A 20,826-nucleotide genomic window follows, 5' to 3' on the forward strand; every position below is an offset into this window, starting at 1 on the left:
ACAGTGACATGGGCACGAAATTCTAAAAGTTAAAACCAGGCTGCTTCATCAATTGGTAGCACTACAAGTGACTCTAGAACAAATCTTTCATCTAAAGGGAGAAGTTTTAGGAGGTTAACGAATGTAGAATTACAAGAGAAGTATAAGAAAGGGTTGTGCTATAGGTGTGATGAAAAGTTCGGACCATGGCACATCTGTGCAAATAAACAATTATGGGTGATCTTGATGGAGGAAGGTAGTGGGGCTGAATCAGAAGAAGAGGAAGAAGTAGTAGAGGAAGAACCAGCAAAAGAAGTGAAAACCTTGCAATTATCTATGTATAGCATCTCAGGGCTTACTACCAAGAAGTCTATCAAACTCCGCAGGAGAATTGGCGACAAACAAGTAGTGGTATTGATTGATTGTGGAGCCTCTCATAATTTTATTTCTTCTGTGCTTGTTAAAGAAGAGAAATGGCAAGTAGAAGAAACACCCTCTTACTACGTAGAGGTGGGGGATGGGAGAAAAATTTCTTGTAAGGGAGTGTGTCCCCAACTGAAACTCAACATTCAAGGGTTGGACATTCAGCAGGATTTCTTCATCTTTGAATTAGGTGGAGTGGATGTGTTTTAGGAATGGAATGGCTATCCAGTTTGGGAGAAATAAAAGCAAATTTCAAAGATTTAACTATCAAGATCCCATGGGGTAATCGCTATCATGTGTTGAAAGGAGAGTCTGAATTATTGAGGGCAGCAACATCCTTCAAGTCTGTTTTAAAAGCCATGCGTGATGAAGGGCAAGTTTTTCTCCTAGAATACCAGATGTTAAAGGCTGGAACAGATTCAGTAATATCACCGCCTAACTGGCTAGAAGGAGTTTTAAGCGAATTTGAAGAGGTGTTCCAAGAACCAAAGGGGCTGCCACCGTCAAGGAGACAAGATCATGCTATTATACTCAAGGAAGGAGCGAATATTCCCAATATCAGACCTTACAGATATCCTCATTACCCAAAAAATGAGATCAAAAGGTTAGTAGATGATATGCTAAAATCTGGTGTCATTAGGCCTAGTGTAAGTCCTTACTCTAGTCCTATTATTCTGGTTAAAAAAAAGATGGAGGATGGCGTTTTTGTGTAGATTATAGAGCCTTAAATAAGATTACTGTTCCCGATAAATTCCCTATTCCCATTATTGATGAGCTACTTGATGAATTAGGGGGAGCAAATATTTTTTCTAAACTGGATTTAAAATCAGGTTATCATCAAATAAGGATAAAGGAAGAGGATATTCAAAAGCCAGCCTTTAGAATTCATCAGGGTCATTATGAGTTTGTTGTTATGCCGTTTGGACTTACTAACGTACCTTCCACATTTCAATCGTTAATGAAGGAAATGTTGAAACCATACTTGAGAAGATTTTTTTTTGACGATATATTGATCTATAGCAAATCTAATGAGGAACATCATAAGCATTTGCAAGCTGTTCTGGCGCTACTGAAGGAGCACCAACTATTTGTGAACCTGAAAAAGTGCACTTTTGGCCAAACTCAATTAGAGTATTTAGGTCACATCATTTCAGGGGAAGGAGTAGCAAGGAGTAGCAGCTGATCCAAAAAAATTAATTGTTATGATGGAGTGGCCCATTCCTAAAGATCTCAAAGCACTAAGGATTTTTAGGACTCACATGTTATTATAGAAGGTTCGTGAAGGATTATGGCAAGATAGCTAGACCGCTGACCCAATTGCTGAAAAAAGATTGTTTCCTTTGGAATGACGAAGCCCATGCCGCTTTTGAGCAATTGAAGAAATTGATGGCAGAATTACCCATACTAACAGTTCCAGATTTCTCCAAAGTCTTCACCATAGAAATGAATGCTTCTAACAAAGGATTAGGGGCTGTTTTATTGCAAGAAGGTCGACCAATGGCTTTTCATAGTCAAACGTTATCAGATAGAGCACAATCCAAGTCAGTGTACGAGAGAGAATTGATGGCCCTTGTGACAGTTGTTCAAAAATGGAGACATTACTTGATGGGGAGGCATTTCATCATCCTTACGGACCAAAAGAGCCTCAAATTTCTTTGTGACCAAAGAGTTCTAGGAGAGGAACAATTCAAGTGGACTTCTAAGTTGATGAGATTTGATTTTGAAATTCACTACAAGCCTGGACAACAGAACAGAGTGGCTGATGCACTCTCGAGAAGAATGAGTTATGCAGCTCTATCCACAGTCCAATTTGACGAATTAGAGGAGTGGGAGACTGAAATTCAAAATGATAAAAAATTACAAGAAATCATTCAAGACTTGCTGAAGGATAGCCACTCTCACCCTGGATATTCTTTTAGAGGTCGGAAGTTGTTTTTCAAAGGACGACTAGTGCTACCTAAAAGGTCTTCCAAAATTCCGAAGCTTTTAAAAGAATTCCATGATTCAGCCACGGAGGACACTCGGGATTTTTCAAAACTTATAAAAGAATTTCAGCAATTCTACACTGGGAAGGAATGAGGAAAGATATTCAGCAATATGTTTCCACTTGTGAAGTTTGCCAATTGAATAAATATCAAACCTTGTCTCATGCTGGACTATTGCAACCACTGCCAATTCCTACTCAAGTGTGGGCTGATATTTCAATGGATTTTATAGAAGGGTTACCTAAAGCACATGGCAAAAATGTGATTTTGGTGGTAGTAGACTGTCTTACCAAATATGCTCCTTTCATGGCTTTAAGTCACCCTTTTATCGCTAAGGATGTTGCTGAAATTTTCATCAAAAAGGTGGTTAAGTTACATGGTTTTCCATCAACCATTGTGTCAGATAGGGATAAAATATTTCTCATCCATTTCTGGTCAGAGTTGTTTAAAATGGTTGGTACCAAGTTAAAATTTAGCTCCGCATATCATCCCCAAACTGATGGTCAAACCGAGGTAGTAAATCGGTGTTTGGAAACCTATCTGAGGTGTCTCACAGGGACTCAACCGAAGCAGTGGACAAAGTGGTTAGGGTGGGCAGAATATTGGTTCAACACCAACTATAATAGTTCCTTGAAATTGACTCCTTTCAAAGCTCTCTATGGTCGAGACCCTCCCCATTTACGCAAGGGCTCTACCATTCCTTCAATTGTGGAAGAAGTTAATGTGTTAACTCAAGAGAGGGATCAAATGTTACATGAGTTAAAGTCTAATCTAGTGAAAGCCCAAGTTCAGATGAAAACATATGCAGATCAGTCCAGAAGATCAGTTACTCTCTCTACCGGTGATTGGGTTTATCTTAAGCTGCAACTTTATAGGTTGAAGTCTCTTGCTAAGAAGAGGAATGAGAAACTAAGTCCTAGGTTCTATGGACCTTATCAAATAATCAAACAGATAGGACCAGTGGCATTCGAATTGGATTTACCACCAGAGAGCAAAATCCATCCGGTTTTCCACGTTTCCTTACTAAAGAAAGCCCTGGCTCCAACAAGCAATCGACAACCTCTTCCGCCAATGCTTTCTGAGGATTTAGAACTCCAAGTATCACCTGCTGCAGTAAGTGCTGTCTAGAATAATGCTAATGGCTCAACTGAAGTACTTATTCAGTGGCAGGACCTACCAGAATTTGAAGCTACATGGGAACCTGTTGAAGTCATCAAAGAGCAATTTCCTTCATTTCACCTTGAGGACAAGGTGTCTCTTTTAGGGGGGAGTATTGTTAGACCTCTTATAAAGAATACTTATAAGAGGAAGGGGCACCAGTAAAGCAAGATAAATGTTGTCCAATAAAAAAAATACATATAAACAGTCATTTTAGCAGTTACAGATTCTAAGGGGCAGCAATTATTATTATTACTAGAGTAACAATTATTATTAAGAACAGTTACAGAACTTAGGCAATATAAGAAGGGAAACAGAACTGTGTTTTGATCATCCTGCAGTTGTGAGTGTTAGACACTTGGGAGGGAGAGAACCAAACTCTCGAATCTTGGTGTGTGTCATAATATTTTGTACTATTTTCCTATAACTATTGTAAGCCTAATATTTTGGTCTTTGAACTTCCACCAAAATTATTATCAGTAAAGTATTCCTATTCTCTAAATTATTCTGTTCAGAGCCGGTTTCTATCAGAACCCCCTAAACCTGTTTTTTGAGTCGTGTTGGACCGACCCATATTAGTCAATCGGGTCAGATCTTTAGAGTTAAAATTTGACCCATTCCGATATTTGGGTGAGCATCCAGCCCAATCTTTTCGGCCCCCAAAATCAAATACAACCTTCTTCTTCCCATAATATCGCTCCCCATCGTCATCTTTTTCTCTTAGTTCACCTTCAACATCTGCATCCTAGTGATAGGATTCAACGTTCGAACTCGCCTTCTGATATGTGGTTTTAAACCACTCATGAAATAACCCAAATATTGTTCCTCAGGTAATCGACCCACTTGCGATGATAGAAGCTTAAAAGCTTCCACAAACTCCTCCACACTTCCGATTTGTCGTAACGTGGACAATTCTTCAAACGGGTTTTCTAAGCGTCGACCGCCATAGCGCACGATTAAGGCCTTCTTCAATTTTTCCCAAGAGAGATCATCCTCTGTTTCAAGCATTAAATTGAACTAATGTATAGTTGAACCCTCCATACTCAAATGTGACAGCTTAACCCGCATTTCATCCGGGGTGTTCTGCACATCAAAATAAATATCTCCGCGCGTAATCCATGCAACTGGATCATCACCTTCGAAGACTGACAACTTCACTTTCTTCCAAGCAAGACGTGATGCGTTGTAAGACGATACTTCGACAGACGTGTCATTCTCCGGTGCTGTCTTCTGTTTGCCCAGTTGTTTGCTCATCTCACCGATCACCAGACTTTGAGTCTGCATTTGTTCGATCAAGGACTGTAACGTCGTCTTTACTTCACCCATTTGTTCCTCCAATGCTTCAATTCTGTCTCCCATTTTTTGTTTCCGTGACATCTAGCGCTCTCAGGCGCGGTGCGGGTTTCGGATCTGGTAGGTCGGACCAATTGATGGGTTCTTATATGAATATATGGAATAATAGAGAATAAATGAATGAAACAGTAAAATAACAACCGAAGGTGAATACCTATCAGCCCCTTAAGCACACAGTGCTTCCCTCACCAAGATGGTGAATCCTAATAGAATTCTTAGATACCTCATTCCTACCCTTTCTGTCCTCTTTTATAGCCACAAGCTTATTCCTATTTTATCGAAACAAACTCCTCTAATTATTCCTTTTATTCTGTTAGTATAGACCCTCCACACTTTTGGCTTAGGTCCATAGTTGAGGCCTACCTTGTCATCCATATCTCTATCAGCATGTAATCAGCGAGGAAGTAAATATTGAACCTTGACGACCCTTTAGACGAATCACAATTAATGGTAGAAGAATTTTGATTAAAGTATTAGATATATATTTTTCATGATCACGTTTTACCCTAGCTAATGACTACTCAATTATTTCCCTTTGATAACTTATAAAATGATCTAATTTGTCAGTTCAGCCAATTTAAGTGCTTAAATCTTACACATGAAGGTGTTTGATTATTATAAAGAAAACTTATCTTAATCTATACGAGTTGAGCAGAATAGATTTATTGCTTTCATGTCATTTACAAATGTGAGCTGGGTTACCTTGTAGTTGCTTGTTTAAAGATTTTTCCATGCTTTTTAAAAATTTTATTCCATATATTTGTAGGGTCATGCTGGGGCAGCTATTGCGTATGGATCTCTTCTTCTTAAAGGTCAGCTTATCTTCCTGTGCTCCTCATTTTATTTAGGATTTATTTGGTGTGTATTGTCGCCTGTAGGTGTAAAAAAGTTTTACCTATGCATCAAATTTCATCTCATTATTATTATTATTATTATTATTATTGTTATTGTTATTATTATTATGTTACTTTACTGTGTTAGTTCCTAAAATAAATATAATGTGGTGAGATGTGATTGGATGAATATGTAAAATTTTATTTTTGTACATTAATTCCTCAGTCAAGGGAACCAAAAAGGAAATACAATAATTCCTGATAAACAAGGAAAATGAAAACTGAAATCAATTAATGAGGAGAGAAGGTGATGAAAACAGAACAATCACAAGAGAAGTTACATTAAAGGCATGACTAAAACAGTAGCAATGGAGTGAAATAGTGTGTTATTTATGATGTAATGGGATAATAGAGCAGGTTGTTCATACAACTGTGAATATCAATTCTCCTAACCAGAACAGAGTGATGACTGCATGATTATGATTATTCCCTCATGTGAATCTCTGCCCAAATACCCTCTAACCGAATCGCGGCTTTCCTACTGCCGTCTCCCTCACCAGCCTCTCCTTTTTTCTCTCCCGCCCCACCTTTCTTCCAGAATAAACCTTTCAAGTAATAGGCTTCTTGGTAATAAGACACACATCAGTAAATGCATCAGGCCCACTGTCCAAGTCCCTATCAGAAGGTAATACAATTACCTAATACCTCTTATTTTAGGAAATAAAGTAATGCTCAATAATCAGTATTTGTGGCACATTTTTCAGCATTTATGGGGGCATATTTCCACAGAAACTATAGACACGTAATGCCTACCAGTTCCATGTAAAATGTGGTTGAAATTGAGAATATAAAAGAGGTAGTCAGAATCTAGGTCCTACCCAGGATTGGGAAAGGGGGCTCAAGATCGTAGGTCAAGGGATCGTAACACAGCTCGTAACAAATGATGGGTTCTCATATGAATATATGGAATAATAGAGAATAAATGAATGAAACAATAAAAGAATGACTCAATTGTACTATCGTGTATGAATAGATACAAAATAATAATGATGAAAATAACAACCGATGATGAATACCTACCAGCCCCCTAAGCACACAGTGCTTCCCTCACCAAGATGGTGAATCCTAATAGAATTCCTAGATACCTCATTCCTACCCTTTCTGTCCTCTTTTATAGCCACAAGCTTATTCCTATTTTATCGAAACAAACTCCTATAATAACAATAACAAACTCCTATAATTATTCCTTTTATTCTTTCCGTATAGACCCTCCACACTTTTGGCTTAGGTCCATAGTTGAGGCCCACCTCGTCATCCATATCTCTATCAACACCTCGCTCCTTAAAACCAGTCTTGTCCTCGAGGCTAAATTCGGGAAATTGTCCCCTCAGATAAGCATCATCTAGTTTCTTTTCACCTTTGGACCAACTCCACACTTCACCCATTCTCTCATGTCTATCTTCCAAGAAATTGTTGAGGAAACCTTGCTGTTCTTGTTTCCCTCCCTGCCCTTGTAACATTACTAGCTCATAATTACTAGCTCATCTTTATGCCAAAATTGCATTGAGAGAGCCTTCCAATCCATAACGACCTTCCTTAGAGTACTCAACCATGAAACTCCCAGTACTACATCCAGTCCTCCTAAATCTAGAACCGAGGCATCCACCACTATCACCATTGGACCCAGATGTATCCTAACTCCTTTACACTCCCCTTGAGAAAACACCCTATGTCCGTCTCCCAACTTAATGCTCTTTGCAGCCATAGGAGTGACTTGCAAGCCTAAAGCAGCAGTGGTTTTAGGAGAAATAAAATTGTGGCTAGCTCCACTATTCACTAAAACACCCACATCAACATCCCCCAATTTGCCTTCAATTTTCATAGTTCGATGCTCACCCATACTTCCCAACACCCCAATGAACTTACACTCCGCTTCCTCTTCCTCTTCACTCGGAATTATGAGCCTCCATGGATACGATCTCGCCTTCCTCGTTTAGAGTCTCGCCGTCTCCTAGAATCAAAACCCTTATTGATCTTTCAGGGCATTTGTGAAGAGTGGGGTGATACTTCCCGCCGCACTTGAAACATAGACCTTTAGCTCGTCTTTCCTCCATCTCATCACTGTGCACACTTCGAACCCCTTTCCATCGCTCAGAAAAGTTAGTGTGCCGATCATTTTCTGTTTTCTTACCTGTTGAAAGCAACAACGAAGAGGAATTTTGCATGGAACCCACCAAACCTGTTTTTGGAGTCGGGTTGGACCAACCCGTATTAGTCGATCGGGTCAGATCTCTAGGGTTAAAATATAACCCATTACGATATTTGGGTGAGGATCCAGCCCAATCTTTTCGGCCCCCAAAATCAGAAACGACCTTCTTCCCATAATATCGCTCCCCATCGCCATCTTCTTTTAGTTCACCTTCAACATCTTTAGCCATCCTCATCATCTGCATCCTAGTGATAGGATTCAATGTTCAAACTCACCTTCTGATCTGTGGTTTTAAACCACTCATGAAATAACCCAAATATGTTCCTCAGGTAATCGACCCACTTGCGATGATAGAAGCTCAAAAGCTTCCACAAACTCCTCCACACTTCCGGTTTGTCGTAACGTGGACAATTCTTCAAACAAATTTTCTAAGCGTCGACCGCCATAGCGCACGATTAAGGCCTTCTTCAATTTTTCCCAAGAGAGATCATCCTCTGTTTCCAGCAGTAAATTGAACCAATGTATAGTTGAACCGTCCATACTCAAATGTGATAGCTTAACCCGCATTTCATCCGGGGTGTTCCGCACATTAAAATAAATTTGCGCGCGTAATCCATGCAACTGGATCATCACCTTCGAAGACGTGATGCGTTGTAAGACGATACTTCGACAGACGTGTCATTCTCCGGTGCTGTCTTCTGTTTGTCCAGTTGCTTGCTCATCTCACCGATGACCAGGCTTTGAGTCTGCATTTGTTCGATCAATGACTATAACGTCGTCTTTACTTCACCCATTTGTTCCTCCAATGCTTCAATTCTGTCTCCCATTTTTTGTTTCCGTGGCATCTAGCGCTCTCAGACGCGGTGCGGGTTTCGGATCCGGTGGGTCGGACCAATTGATGAGTTCTTATATGAATATATTGAATAATAGAGAATAAATGAATGAAACAATAAAAGAATGACTCAATTGTACTATCGTGGATGAATAGATACAAAATAATAATGATGAAAATAACAACCGATGGTGAATACCTATCAGCCCCCTAAGCACACGGTGCTTCCCTCACCAAGATGGTGAATCCTAATAGAATTCCGAGATACCTCATTCCTACCCTTTCTGTCCTCTTTTATAGCCACAAGCTTATTCCTATTTTATCGAAACAAATTCCTCTAATTATAATAATAAACTCCTCTAATTATGATAACAAACTCCTATAATAACAAACTCCTATGATAACAATAACAAACTCCTATAATTATTCCTTTTATTCTTTTAGTATAGACCCTTCACACTTTTGGCTTAGGTGCATAGTTGAGGCCGACCTCGTTATCCATATCTCTATCAACAGACTATCAATGTCACAAGTTAGAAGTTTATACCTTTTTAATAGAAGTGAGAATAAAAAAAGTACTCTTCCTATAGGTAAAAGAGAATACTGGTTGCCCTGCGAAAGAAAAAGAGAGTACAAAGTATCAGACTCATTTTTATTGTGAAAATATTTTTAGGGTTTTTAAAACCCAAGTCTGCATTTTTCCAGAACAAGGCCGCATACCTGACCCGTGCGTCCATTATAGCACATATTTGCTGAATCACCAGAATTACACCATCTCGCCGATTTTACAGCTTCGCGTAGCAATGCTGCGGCACCCACACCATATGAGACTTTCTCCAGGCATGAGCCTGCTTAGAGGTGGCAACATCATGTTCTCGTGCACACACCTACGAATTGGAATGTGGTTCTGACTACTTGATTGTGATGGCTAAAAATAAAGAGGCTAAAATGTCTATAGATTAATCGGACACCAAAGCTTTTTAGTACATTATTGAACACTTATTAGCAGTGGGTGAATGCGCACAGAAGAACAATTACACTCTACAACAGAGCTTCCTAATCGAGTCAGATGATTCAACGATGTTATCTTAAACTAAAAGTAATGAAATGAATAGGATTATAGAAATAATGCATATCGCTCGAGTCTCTACCATAATTCACCCAAAAAATATGTAAGAAACATGAATAGCTTAGGTGTTGGCTTCTGGTATAGAGGAAAGTAATATCAGATAGGCTTGCGATATAGCAAAGTTGGAGTGATTCTGGGATGACAAAAAGCATGGAGTTAAAACAGGCATAGTAAAATTAGTCTATGAGTTGATCTGGAGATTCTAGACTACTTGTGACAATATTGTTGATAAACAGAAGTTCTAACTTCTAACACATTAGTTAATAACTTGCTTGTTTCACATTCTTCACAGCAAAGGAGGATTTATTAGCTTGCGTTTTTAAGCAACACAAGCATTTGACTAAGTTACCCTTTTATTCCAACACCGCTTTCTATCATTACAATAGTTATATATAATGATATCTCTATCTATTACAAGCATGAAGTTGGGAAGAACAATAAATGCTTTCTTAGTTATTTAATGTATCTCTATAAATCGAAATTACTGTTTAGTCTCTGTATCGAGCTATTATCAGGTCAATATTATGTTAGCAATAATATTCAAGCTCTTATTATTCCTCTCATCATTTAATCTAAAACTCAAATTCAACGGTCTCAAACTATGGTTTGGGAGTTATAATCGGGAAACAAGATTACTAGACACATTAACAAATAATCTGTGTTGTTTTTAGATGGCTTGCTTCACTGTATTTTTATGTTTTCTGTCTGGATAAGGTTGGTGGATTGCATGCAGCTTTAAGATGTTTTGTTTAGAGTATGATTACTAATAAAAGAAAGGACATTATGCCTCAGGTGTCAAAATTCCGGAATCAATAATAAAATTCAGTTTGAAGAGAGGTCCCGTTGCTCATAAACGAGGAAAGAGCAAAGAAAGTATTGCAATTGATCCTATAGAGATGGCTAAAGAAAAATTTCAGATAGCTGCAAAAGCAGGATGTGATCTTGGACTCAAATGGCTTGCAAGGTTAGAAGAGGAAGAGAAGCGGTTACTCACCCAAGAATTTTAAAGTTTAAATTAGGAAATAAAGTTTTTTATTTTTCTTTTCATATCGGAGTTAGCTTCTCAAAAGCTAATGAAATTCCTTTAGAGGAAAATGTGCAAAATTAGATGAATAATATTAGGAACACACATTTTCAATTATCGATTAAAATTCATGCGTTGAACCACAGAAATCATTATTTAGTGGAACCCATGTTTATTTTAATTACTCGCACTGGTTCTTAATATAAGAAAAGTTATTTTTTAATTCATAGAATAATTAATATATTTGTCAGATACATTGAATAATGAATTAAAAAAAAAAGTAACTTTTTCTTATGTTCTATATAGGTGGGAGTAATAAACAAAAGTGTTGAAAATGTGTGTGAGTGTGCCCAAATTAGGTACATGATATATTAGCTGTATTGTACTTCAATAATACCAATACATGGGTGTACCAAAAGATAAAATTAATTATTTATATATCATAACTTTTTAAAGTAAACATCTAAATCCTGATTTATAGAATGTCGCGTAAGATATGTATTATATTCTCTGTTCTTTTTTAGTTATCATTTTTTTTTAAAAAAATTATTTCTTTTTAAATGTCATTTTAAAATTCAATGTAGTATTAATTGTAGTATTGTAAAAAATATCCCTAATCATTTATTATATAAAGAGAAGAAATTAAATAAATTATTAAAAGATTAAGGGTATTGTAGGAAAAAAATAATCATTGTTTAAAAAGTAATAATAATTATTAGTTATTTTGGTATGTGTAAAAAGTCAAAAAATGATATTTAAAAATGAACGGAAGGAGTAATTTAGAATCGATACCAAATAACTAAATCAAATTTATGCTTTTAGGAGTGTTTGCGAGTTTGAATTGATTGAGTGAAAAATTTATTTGCACAAATTAGCATTACTCTTAATTTAAATATGTTTTTAATATTTAAATTGTAAATTATAAATTTTATATTATATTAATATTTTTAAAATACTATAAATAATAGGATTTATAGCTTTGAAGCAAGCAAGATATAATCTATTAAAATTAGAATTATAAAATAGAATAATTGTTTGAAACAAATAAATTATTAAAAATAAACAATTTAATTAAACTAATAAACCGAATTAGAACAAATTAAATATTAAGAATATATATTAATAAAAACTAAATAAATATTAAAATATTTGCATCCGGTCCAGTTTAGTTTAAATAACTCGATAGAACAATCTATTGGGCCCGTTTGTTTTAGTTTTTTTTTAAAATAATTTTTATAGTGTTATATATTTTAGTGTAAAAAAAATTTACAAAGAAACTTTTCATAAAAGCTTCAAATGAAAATTTGGTTTGAATAGTTATTCTTAAAATGTTATTTTAGTTATTTCATCATTTTATCAAAATTTTTTTTGGATATCAAAATTTCAAAAAATCACTTAATTTTGAAGCTATTTCAAATAGCTTTTCATAAAAATCATTTTTGAGATACAATTTTTTGAAAAAATTGTGATTTTAACTATGTTTTGATCTTCAATAATGTATATTTATGTTATTGAAAGAACAATTCAATCTTTTAATTTATAAAAAATAAATTTAAAAAAATTTCTAATATTTTGAAAAACATTTTTGGAGAATCTATTTTAAAAAATACAAAGAAAAAATCCATTTTTTTAAAGCAAAAACAAACTGATCCATTAACAACCCTTCAAAATTTTATTACATGCTTTAACATACGTGCCCTTCCATTAATTTTAATTTACTCTATCGATTGGACAAATCGTAAACAACAAATGTCCAAAATTAATCTCAATTAAACCTCTATTAAGATGCCAAATGTCTCTTACGTGCCCTTCCATTCTTTGGCTATCTCAAACCAAAGTCTTTTTCCATTCCCACCGAAACTAAATCACACGGCAAGACTATCTCTCCAACTTTATCACCTTCATTTATCTCCTTACATTTTCGGTGTCTCTCTTTCTCAGACAGAATCTCCTCTCATTCACGGTGTCACCGACAATTTGTTTCGTCGCTCAAACACAATAGTTGAGAAAGGTTTGCACGACTAATTTGCACGACTATTTGTGATATAACATTCACTACCATTGTTGTTTATTTATTGGTTTCGTCTTACCAGTGTTAAGCAATTGAGTTTTTGTAATTAAATCTTTTTATATTAAAATGTTTGTGTTTAAATAATATATGTTATCAGAAGCAAGTTTTATTTGGAGTGAAATGGATTTGTGTTTTTCTTCATAGCTGATGAAATCTTTTCTCTGCAAGTCCTGTTACTTTGCTTTGTCATTGATTTTATATGTAACTTGTATGTTTTTCATGTAGCATGTTACTTTGCTCTGTCTTTGGTTTTAGATCTAATTGGTATTTTTCCATATAGCATGTTACTTTGCTCTGTAAGTGGTTTTAGTTGTATCAGTGATTTTACTATGCTCTTCATATTATTCTTGTTTTTCATGTTATGTGTCATATATCTCTCAATTGTTTTGTCTAACTTATCTTCATATGCCGAGTTCTTTACATTTTGCAAGATTTATAAGCAACCATGTCAAGACCACATATTCTCATCAAGGATTTGGTGAAAGAAAATCAGGTGTGGAAAATGCTAATTCGAATTGTTGACCTTTGGGTTATGAAAGAGAAAAGTGGATTGCAACATCTCGTAATGGCCATACACCCAAATATATGCATTTACCGACCATAGTAGGCTCAGTCCAACAACCTTACTTCTTCACCACTTATACATTCATAATTAATCAATAAATGCCCCATAGTTAAATGATAGGACTCAATTGCTACCTCACAAGGGCAACCCATGTTCCTTGAATTTTTTTTTGTTTAACACTTCTACGATCAATGACTACATAATCGTCATTTTAAATCTTAGACTTAGTTCAACATTGTGTTCAAGGTTCTATGAATAACGTTGCCCTTTTTAACACTCTACCATGTATAAATTTATATTATGACCATCTACTTCCTGATGCTTTATGTCACACCATATTCTGCTGTTTTCATTTGTTTTTTTTTGGTGCATTGTACTAACATAGTTTTACAGGTTGTTAAGTGCAAACCAAACAGAGACAACCAACCAGACTGCTAGATTTTGGGATTACATACTACTAATGATCAACTCACCATTTAATAGAACCAACATCAACCTGCTCCTTTAATTTCACGCTGTTAGTTTTTGCACGAATTTAGGTATGTCTTGATACAAGGTGGATCAACCTTTTCTCCTACAACCATCTATGAATACCAAATATGCTAGGCTTTGTGCAATATCTTTTTAGATTTACTTTCGAGTCTACGAAGGATATAATACTATTTTTTGTTATATTTCATTATGACATCGTGAACAATGGAATCGAATTGCAACCTCACTTGCAAGACATGTTTCTATCATTACATGCTATGAATTAGGCAATAATACAATACTTACAAAGTAATATATGTATTTACCACTGCCCTACATGTATTAACCATTTCTTTTTGCATTGTGATGGAGTGCACAACAACATTATTTCATACTAAACTAACTAAACCTCATTATATTAGACTAAATACCTTTTGCGATTACTTTCACATCAATATAAAACAATTTAGTTGATTTTAGTTATTGTAGGGGTTACTTTGTTAATACAATTTACTATTATATCACAATTTGGTCCTCATTGTTTCCTAAAATCTTGCAACAAATATAATTTTACAATTCAATAATCGATTGGGAAAGCATTAGGATGTTCTTAATATTAAGAATATTTTCTTTAGGTCCTCTACAACACAAGAATGTTAGATTCAAGGTGGGTTTTCTGCAATTGTCATGCTTATTTTCTAAGGTGAGTAACTCATAAATTTTAATACAAGAACTTCGATGCTTTACATACATAATGGAGACATTCTTATAACTGCATTATTATCTGTCAGGAAATTTGATTCTTTACATACATGGATGAGATGCATTGTGTTATTGTTTATATGCACATTGAGACACTATGATTAAGGAACATGTTTATATGCACCTTGACAACATTGTTTTTGTTTCAACATTTATAACCTAACCTTATCCAAAGGAATTTTGACATTATAGTTATTAGATTTGATAACATAATCACACATTTTGTGTAATCTGAAGTAGTGGTGTAGCTATGTATGAATTTTCCCTCGTATGGATAAGACCTAGAAAGAAAATCCTACCGTTTACGGTTATTCCATGGTCAACTTATCCTCATTTTAGTGCGGCGTATGCTAAATAGTGGTATTTATACATCCACAGTCTAGAATGTATCATTAATGCCACCTTGCCTTATAACAATGGATATAAATGCAAAACTTCTGACTGTATTAATGTTCAATATTTATTTCGTAACTCATTACTTTCGGTCATTAAGACACTCCGATATGCGTGTTTACGTAATATGCTCATGCAGAGCAAGCATACTCCAGATTACTACTCAATTTTGAATCTCATAAATGGGATTATGCATTATGATATGTATTACTATTTGAGATTTCAATGAATAATCTATGTATATGAGCAAGCATTCATGGTTGTTGACAAACTGTATTTTTTTTAATATTTTGCAGCCATTGCACTAATATCAATATGTTGCTCAAAATGGATCATGGCTCGAAGTTTGTCTCAGGAAAAAGAGCAAGGGTGAGAAGGGCACTGATCATAAAAGAGACGCGTTCTCAGCGGCTACGAAATACACCTAAGCAACAACATACCTTATATGAGCAACAACCTACCCCATATGTCATCCCAAGTAGAACACCACTATCTGAGACCACTCATTCACAACAAAATAAAAAAACAGTTGGTTAAGTTGTTGAAGAAGGTAGATTACTTACTGCAAGAGTTCTAGCCTCAGAGCCTTGCCATATCAGACATATGTTTCATCCTACCAAAAATACTCCAAGGTTCACTCTTTAGGAACTAATCTATTGTCAAAGTTCTCAAATGGCGTCACTTGTGAAACAAATGAGAATTACTCACATTCTAATATGGCAACACCTAATGCAACACAAGCCTTCCGTATCAACCCCATATTAGATGTTGTGGATTCTTCTATTGCAAGAAACTAAGTGTTCTCAATGTATAATTTACATCACTTAGCACTTCGTCTATTGTACATTTTATGGTGTTGAGATTATTAGTGTCTACGTTTAAGCCTCATTTTTCATGCAGCACTACAAGTTGTGTGAACCAACCATATGTTGTAGACAATGGTAACTCTTCAACAACACCATGGTAAGTTACGTTGCATAAAACTATTTAGGTTGTTTTATATATTGGATTTATGATGTTTCTTTACTGTTTCAGACTTCTATAATTTTGATGTACTTAGTAATAATTTGTTTCATATATATAGTCCAAATTTCTGAAAACTTCATTAAAACCATTGACAATGTTTAGAATATTAACATGCATTTCTAAGTTTTGAGGCAAAATGAAATGCCTGATAGGAACCGTTTTTATTTATGCCTAAAAATAAATACATATGACCTATTAATGAAGGAGAATTGCCATCCAAGGCGCATCGGAATTTGAAAATTTCTCCTTTAATGATCCTTACGAATGGGCATGATCAGTGATAGAATCGTTACCTCTTGTGGCGATCATGAACGTTGAACGATGACAACGCCTCTACTCAGTCCACACGAACGGATCCCTTCAATCTCAGTGCTAGCTGCTATGAATGAAAGCTTTGATTGAGAGAGAGAGAAACGGAATGCAAAAGTGACAATGCTTCTACTCAAGGGTTCTATTTATAGAACCACTTAAGTGTATTTTGGCCCATACCTTATAATATGCCCAAAATCACTTAAGCGTGTGGTACCTTACCATATTTCGTTTTCCATTTAAGTGCACCGTACCTTACGGTGTTCCTTAGTTCCTCTATCTCTCATCAATCCATCCTTTGTGTGTGACCTTGTAGGTTTTCGCGACGTTGACAATTATATTAAATCACATATTTAACATAATAAACAGTGAGCGGTATCTAGCAACACATCACTGCTACCCAAGACACGAAAATGTCATGTGATCTGACAAATCCTTCTGTGATAATATATATGTGTATAATTACCATTTTGCCCTTATGTCTATATTGAACACAAGGTATAGACCGTGTCATCCTTGTCCAGTTCAATATTGGGCCCATAGACATTTATCCTGTTACGCAGGATGGGCAAATTCCATCTAGGTCACTCCTGTCCCTCAGCATGCTTCGTGGAGTACCCATCAACTGTCTTTATGGTTATCCAGTTACGGACAACGTTTGATCAGCAATAAAGCACTCGACTCTACATCTAGGGTCCATAGTGGTTTCAGGTCGAAGAGTGGTATACACCATTATCACCATGAGAATAACTTATGACATTTTGCATAACTTTCTATATAGTATTCTCATAGCGGGTCAATCCAATATAAATATTACTCTTAATATTCATACCTATGTTTAAGACTTGATAACTCCTTTATCCATGATCCATGAGATGTGATCATCAGTCTATATACATAATAATCTCAATGCTTTAATGTTATCCCACTTCACAATAAAGCTCGACTACGGATACTTTAAGAATAGTGTCCTTATGTTTAATGTGATCTCATGATCAAGTCACACTTGATCCATTAAACGGACTATCTATTCCAGGGACTTTATTAAACAAACATAATAAAGAAAAAACCTTTTATTAATTCGATACAAGTACCAAAAGTATTGGCCTCTAGGGCTTACACCAACAATCTCCCACTAGCACTAGAGCCAATCAGGCATACCCCTAATGTCCATTGATCTAGTATGGCCATCATGCTTCTGCTGCGCAAGAGGCTTTGCCAGTGGGTCAACAATATCGTCGAGTGTAGGTACTTTGCATATTTTCACATCTCCTCTATATGTTATCTCTCGAATGAGGTGATAACGCCTAAGTATGTGTTTGGATTGTTGGTGAGATCTAAGCTCCTTAGCTTGTGCGATATCACCATTGTTCTCATAATAGAGACCAATGGGATCCACAATGCTAGGAACTATGTCAAGTTCACTAATGAACCTTTTGATCCAAACAACTTCCTTTGCTGCACTTGAGGCAGAAATATACTCGGCCTCGGTCGTAGAATCAGCAACTGTATCTTGCTTTGAAATTTTCAAGCTCACAGCGCCACCGTTTAAGCAAAACACATAACCAGATTGCGATCTAAAGTCATCCTTATCTGTCTGGAAGCTGGCATCGATGTATCCAATTACAACCAACTCTTCCTGACCTCCATATATCAAGAATGAGTCCTTAGTCCTTCTCAAGTACTTAAGGATATTCTTGACAGCTACCCAATGGGCATCACCAGGATCAAATTGGTACCTACTTGTTGCACTTAAAGCATACGAGATATCTGGTCGAGTACATAACATGGCATACATGATAGATTCTATTGCAGATGCATATGAAATCTTATTCATGCGATCCCTTTCTTCCTTAGTTGAAGGGGATTGTGTTTTTGATAGACACATGCCATGTTGCATAGGTATGAATCCTTTCTTGGAATCATGCATATTAAAGCGTCTCAGTACTTTGTCTATGTACGCACTCTAACTTAGGCCAAGCAGTTTTTGTGATCTATCTCTATAGATTCTGATTCCTAATATATAGGCTGCTTCACCTAGGTCCTTCATAGAAAAGCATTTCCCCAACCAAGACTTTACTTGTTGCAGGGTAGGGACATCGTTTCCAATGAGTAATATGTCATCTACATATAATACCAGGAAAACGATCATGCTCCCACTAACCTTCTTGTAGACACAAGGCTCATCTTCGTTCTTGATGAATCCATATTGTTTTACCGTTTCATCAAAACTAAGATTCCAGCTTCTGGAAGCTTGCTTCAATCCATAGATTGACCTTTGTAACTTACATATCTTTTGGGCTTCTTCTGGTATGTCAAATCCTTCAGGTTGTGTCATGTACACATCCTCAAGAAGATTCCCATTAAGGAAAGCAGTTTTGACATCCATCTGCCATATTTCATAATCATGATATGCAGCGATATCAAGTAAAATTCGAACAGATTTAAGCTTTGTAACTGGTGAAAAGGTTTCATCATAGTCAACCCCATGAATTTGTTTATATCCTTTTGCAACCAGTCTTGCCTTATAGGTATGTACCTTACCATCCATGTCAGTCTTCCTTTTGAAGACCCACTTGCATCCTATAGGGTTAACTCCTACAGGAGGCTCTACCAAGGTCCAAACTTGGTTTGTGTACATGGAATCTATTTCAGATTTCATGGCTTCTAGCCACTTCTCAGACTCGAGACCAGTTATGGCCTCTTGGTAGGTCACAAGCTCATCTTTATCCATGAGTAATACATCACCTTGATCTGTTATGAGATATCCATATCTCTCAGGTAGGTGACGTATCCTGCTTGACCTACGTTGGTCTTTTTCTACTTGAGCAGGTTGCTCTTCCACAACTACCTGTGTTTCCTGCTCTAATTCCTCCATAGGTGTATCGACGCTTTGTGATTCTTGAATTTCTTCAAGCTCTACTTTCCTCCCACCGATTCCTTTGGAAATAAAATCCTTTTCTAGGAAAACTCCAGTTCGAGCGACAAACACTTTGTCCTCAGAAGGATTGTAGAAGTAATACCCTCTTGTTTCTTTAGGATACCCCACAAATAAGCATTTGTCAGATTTGGGCTCAAGCTTAGTTGAAATTTGTTGTTTCACATAAACTTCGCAACCCCAAATCTTCATGTAAGACATATGTGGTTTCTTACCACTCCATATCTCATATGGTGTCTTCTCAACCTTTTTGGATGGAACACGGTTAAGTGTGTAAACTGTTGTCAATAGTGCATGTCCCCAAAAGGAGTTTGGAAGATCGGCGTGACTCATCATGGATCGGACCATGTCTAACAGGGTTCGATTTCTTCTCTCAGATACACCATTCCATTGGGGCGTTCCAGGAGGAGTAAGTTGGGATAGGATCCCACACTCTTTCAGATGGTCATCAAACTCTAGGCTTAAATATTCACCACCTCGATCTGATCGAAGAGTTTTAATATTCTTACCTAGTTGGTTTTGTACTTCATTCTTGAATTCCTTGAACTTTTCAAAGGACTCTGATTTGTGTTTCATTAAATACACATAACCATATCTACTGAAATCATCAGTAAATGTGATGAAGTACTGAAAACCTCCTCTGGCTGGTATGTTCAGTGGTCCACATACATCAGTATGTATGAGGGCCAAAAGATCATTAGCTCTTTCACCTTTTCTTGTGAATGGAGATTTTGTCATCTTTCAAGTATTTTGGGCAGTTTCTCTTCCAGTGTCCGGTCTTACCGCAATGGAAGCAGATGCCTACCTTTGCTATGCCTCCACTAGGCTTCAAAGCAGCAACAATGGGTTTGGGTTTGGCAACTTCCTTGCCTTTCCCTTTATCACCCTGCTTAGTGGGCCTTTTGTTCTGTCTCTTTCCATTTCCGATCATCAGAATGGACTTCCCTTTTGACTTCAGATTCTGCTCGGCAGTTCTTAACACGACGAGCAGTTCAGGAAGAGATTTGTCCATATCATTCATATTGAAATTTAGGACAAATTGATTGAATCTATCTGGCAACGATTGCAAGATCAAATCAATCGCAAGTTCCTTTTCGAGGGAAAAACCCAACCTTTTAAGGTTTTCCACATACCCAATCATCTTGAGCACATGGGGACTTACAGGGGCTCCCTCAGCTAACTTGCTTTGAAAAAGGGCTTTTGAAACTTCAAACCTCTCATTCTTTGCTTGCTCTTGATAGAGCATCTTCAGGTGTTCGATCATATCGAACGCTGTCATGTTCTCATGTTGCTTTTGCAACTCTGAGTTCATGACATCCAACATGAGACAAGCAGTTTCATTGGCATCATCGACATGCTTCTTTAT

General features: G+C 36.4%; 1 protein-coding gene across 7 annotated transcripts in view; it reads left to right on the forward strand.

Moving 5' to 3' along the window:
- LOC127086373 (uncharacterized) overlaps positions 1-11,106 on the forward strand; it is a 21,561-nt gene extending 10,455 nt beyond the window's left edge. For all 7 annotated transcript variants that reach the window (XM_051027130.1, XM_051027132.1, XM_051027131.1 and 4 more), the window contains 2 exons: positions 5,665-5,710; positions 10,694-11,106. In XM_051027130.1, the coding sequence (XP_050883087.1) occupies positions 5,665-5,710; positions 10,694-10,908 (261 nt within the window). In that variant the 3' untranslated portion in view covers positions 10,909-11,106. The remainder of the gene's footprint in view (positions 1-5,664; positions 5,711-10,693) is intronic.
- Positions 11,107-20,826: the final 9,720 nt, after the last annotated feature.

This window comes from Lathyrus oleraceus, chromosome 5 (genome assembly GCF_024323335.1).
Source record: "Lathyrus oleraceus cultivar Zhongwan6 chromosome 5, CAAS_Psat_ZW6_1.0, whole genome shotgun sequence".
NCBI classification, from domain to species: domain Eukaryota; kingdom Viridiplantae; phylum Streptophyta; class Magnoliopsida; order Fabales; family Fabaceae; genus Lathyrus; species Lathyrus oleraceus.